The 3,287-nt window shown below is 39.9% G+C and overlaps 1 protein-coding gene across 1 annotated transcript; it reads right to left on the bottom strand.

Moving 5' to 3' along the window:
• Positions 1-2,083: 2,083 nt before the first annotated feature.
• Positions 2,084-3,080, bottom strand: LOC141507901 (olfactory receptor 56B1-like). Its single transcript, XM_074216022.1, has one exon. The coding sequence runs from the start codon at positions 3,056-3,058 to the stop codon at positions 2,084-2,086; it is 975 nt and encodes a 324-aa protein (XP_074072123.1). The 5' UTR covers positions 3,059-3,080.
• Between the last annotated feature and the right edge of the window lie 207 nt (positions 3,081-3,287).

Genomic DNA, 3,287 nt, shown 5'->3' with positions numbered 1-3,287 from the left:
CAAATATTCCATCTTTATCTCATCCTTTAAACTTTTTATTTTGTATGTTTTATAGTGTTCATAATTCTTAGTATAGTAGAGGATTTGCAAATCTATAAAGTTATTATGTATTGAGGTTCCAACTCTTATTTCTAACCCACTATCAAATCAGTAATTAAAAAAAAGGGACTTGGGGAGGCTAGGTTGCGCTGTGGATAGTGCACCGGGCCTAGAGTCAGGAATATCTGAGTTCAAATCTGAACTCAGACACTTAATAATGACCTAGCTATGTGGCCTTGGGTAAACCACTTAAGCCCATTTGCCTTGAAAAAAAAAAAAGAGGGACTTGGATTTACAGTATTTCCCCATGTATATGACATGACCTTTTCTTGGAAAAAAAAAATGGTTGTAGCATCTTTTCCTTGCATTACCTGCTTTTTCGAGGTTCTCTTTGTGCTCGTTTTTTCACATTAATTACTCGCATATTAGGTTATGTTCTGCCCAGAGACATTTGAGAAAAAGAGTTTCATGCAGTCCTGAATTCAAGTTCAAAGAGATCCACTTTACAAAAGTGATTGGAAATTGTGCTGCTGGATGTCTGTTCGGTCCTCTTTCAACTGAGAATAAAATTCTGAGACTAGAAGAAGAAACCCTACTGAAAATGCTCTTGCAGAAGAAGGCCACGAGAGGCAAGTCAGCCAACTGACCTGAGTTAGAGAGGGAATTGAAGAGATGGACTTGAAGAACAAAGGGCAATTGGAATTCCTGTTTCCACAAAGATGGGTCAGCAGGAGGCAAGAATTGCTGATGAAAAATTAATTTCCAAGGACACAATTGGTGCTTCAGGTTCATGAAATGGAATAGTTTAACCATGTGTCCATGCACCAGACTTGCCCAAGGAGTGCATACCAGACCAGAGCACAGGCAGGAGAGCAGTCAGAGCCTCTCCTAAGACAGTGATTCATCATCAAACACAGATGAGCATGAGATACTGCATGGGAGTTTTGACAGTGATGAGGAGTTGTATGAATTTTATGATGAATAAAACTTGAATTCAATCACTTTATGGAATACATTTCTTTTTCAAATTTCAGATCCCCAAATTAAGGTGGATCTTATACATGGGTGTGTCTTATACATGGGGATATAGAGTAACTTGTCAAGACCTTGGGAGAAGCATAGCTTATCAGGCCAATTGGGTTTCAGCAAGCTTAGTTTGAATGAACCATTAGTGTAAATGTAAAGCATATCCTTCTAAGACATACATATCCCTTTCTGCACAGGGTGCTCACTCATTGTCATAATTAAAAGAATGGAAGCAAGGAAGTCAGAAATGAATATTTGTTGTTTTTCAGTCATTTCTGATTCCTTGAAGTTTCACGGCAATGATATTCAAATAGTTTTCCATTCCTCTACTCATTTAAATGATGATGAAACTACAGAAAACAAGGTAAAGTGACTTGCCCAGATTTATGCAACCAGTAAGTGTCTGAGGCTAGATTGGAAAACAGAATATAAATATTTCTCTCCACTTTCTATCCACTGATCCACACAGCTGCCCACCAATAAATGTGTGAGATTCCACTTGTGTACAAAGTTCTCCTGTTGACAGTGTTCAGTGACATAGTTTTCTCTTGCCTATTTTATAGATGAGGAAAATGCAGCTCTCACAACTATTGAGAATCTGAGATTAGACTGAAAATGAGAATATACATCTTTTTGACTCTAGGTTCTGCATTCTATCCACTCCTCCACATAGCTGCCCACAAATAGATGTATGAAATCCCACTTGTGTACAAAGTCCTCATGCCTACCCTGTTCATTATAACCCAAGGTAGATCATTTGCATTTATCAAAGGCATTCTTGGTCGTCACAAAAGTCATTATCTGTGATAAAATTCTTTAGTCCATCAGAATAGCTGTGATGTATTCTGCAATAATGGAAATAATGAATCATAAGAGCTAGGATACACTCTGATGATATAACAAACACTTGTAGGACATTAAAATTGTTGCTCATGTAGTTTAAAAAATTTTGACTAAGCTCTCCACATGTCTGGAAGAAATGGAGATTGTACACACTCAAAATTTGACCCCAGGAAGCTCACCTGATTTGGACACATTTGCTGTTTTTAACTGGCAGAAATAACTTCTGGAAGCCCAACCTGAGGTCTTGGGTCCTAAAAGCATACACTAGAGGGTTGAGGGCTGGGGGGATGATGTTGTGCAACACATTGAAGAGCACTGGGATCAGGGGATATTTTCTCTCTGCCAGGTGGGTGACAAAAAGTACAACAATGACAGTATAGAAGAAGAAGATGAGGATGAGGTGGGAGCTGCAAGTGCTGAGGGCTTTGGATGCAGCTTCTGCAGAATTCAACTTCAGCACCGACCAGAAAATCAAGGCATAGGAAAGGATGATCATAGTTAAATCACCTCCCATTAGCAACAGGGCCAGAATCAGCTCGCAAATGCTGTTGGGTCTCCTGTTATCACAGGCCAAGCTGGTGACTGCCAGGTTGGAGCAAAGGCAGTGTTCAATCTCATTTGAGGAGCAGTAATCTCTCTGAGCAGCCAGCAAAGGCACTGGGATAACAGCCAGTCCATTTCTGAGCACCATGAATGCACTGATTTTGAAGACAAAAGTGTCTGTGACAATAGTGAAATAATGGAGGGGTTGGCAAATAGCCATATATCTGTCAATAGCCATGCATAGGAAGATCCCTGACTCCATGCCTAGAACGGCATGTATGGCATACATCTGAGCAAAGCACTCAGGGAGGCCGATGGTCTTGGCATCAAACCAGAAGATGGCTAATATCCTGGGCATGATGGTAGTGGCCAGACCTATGTCCACTATAGATAGAATACTTAGGAATTGGTACATGGGCTGGTGCAATTTGGGTTCCTTCCAGATGGTGATGAAGATAAGCAGATTGGCACTGATGGCTGCGAAGTAGAGCAATGCCAAGGGTAGAGATAACCAATGTTGCCAACTATGTATTCCTGGGAGTCCCATAAGGATGAATTCTGTGACCTGGAAACGGGAGCCATTGATGAATCTTGCAGATAGAGTCATCTTTCTCTAAGAAGAAAATTTTTCCAGAATCACTTTTCTAAAACATGTTTCCAACCATTCATTCTCTTATTCTACCATTCATAAAAAGTTCTGATGTAAATGCTGTGGTATTTCAAAATACATTCACAGAATTTTACCAATAGAATCCCTATTCTTTAATGCCTTGAATTCTAAGAAATAGTTGAATTTCTGTGATGCAGACTACAAGGATCCAGGCTGTGGAGTCTAC

The sequence above is a fragment of the Macrotis lagotis genome, chromosome 1 (genome assembly GCF_037893015.1).
Source record: "Macrotis lagotis isolate mMagLag1 chromosome 1, bilby.v1.9.chrom.fasta, whole genome shotgun sequence".
NCBI lineage: Eukaryota > Metazoa > Chordata > Mammalia > Peramelemorphia > Peramelidae > Macrotis > Macrotis lagotis.
The sequence above is the reverse complement of the archived record's forward strand: the minus strand, read 5'-3'. Positions and strand labels throughout refer to the sequence as shown.

Coding starts and splice junctions, on each gene's coding strand:
- LOC141507901 (XM_074216022.1), bottom strand. CDS start 3,058: ATGACTCTATCTGCAAGATTCATCAATGGCTCCCGTTTCCAGGTCACA.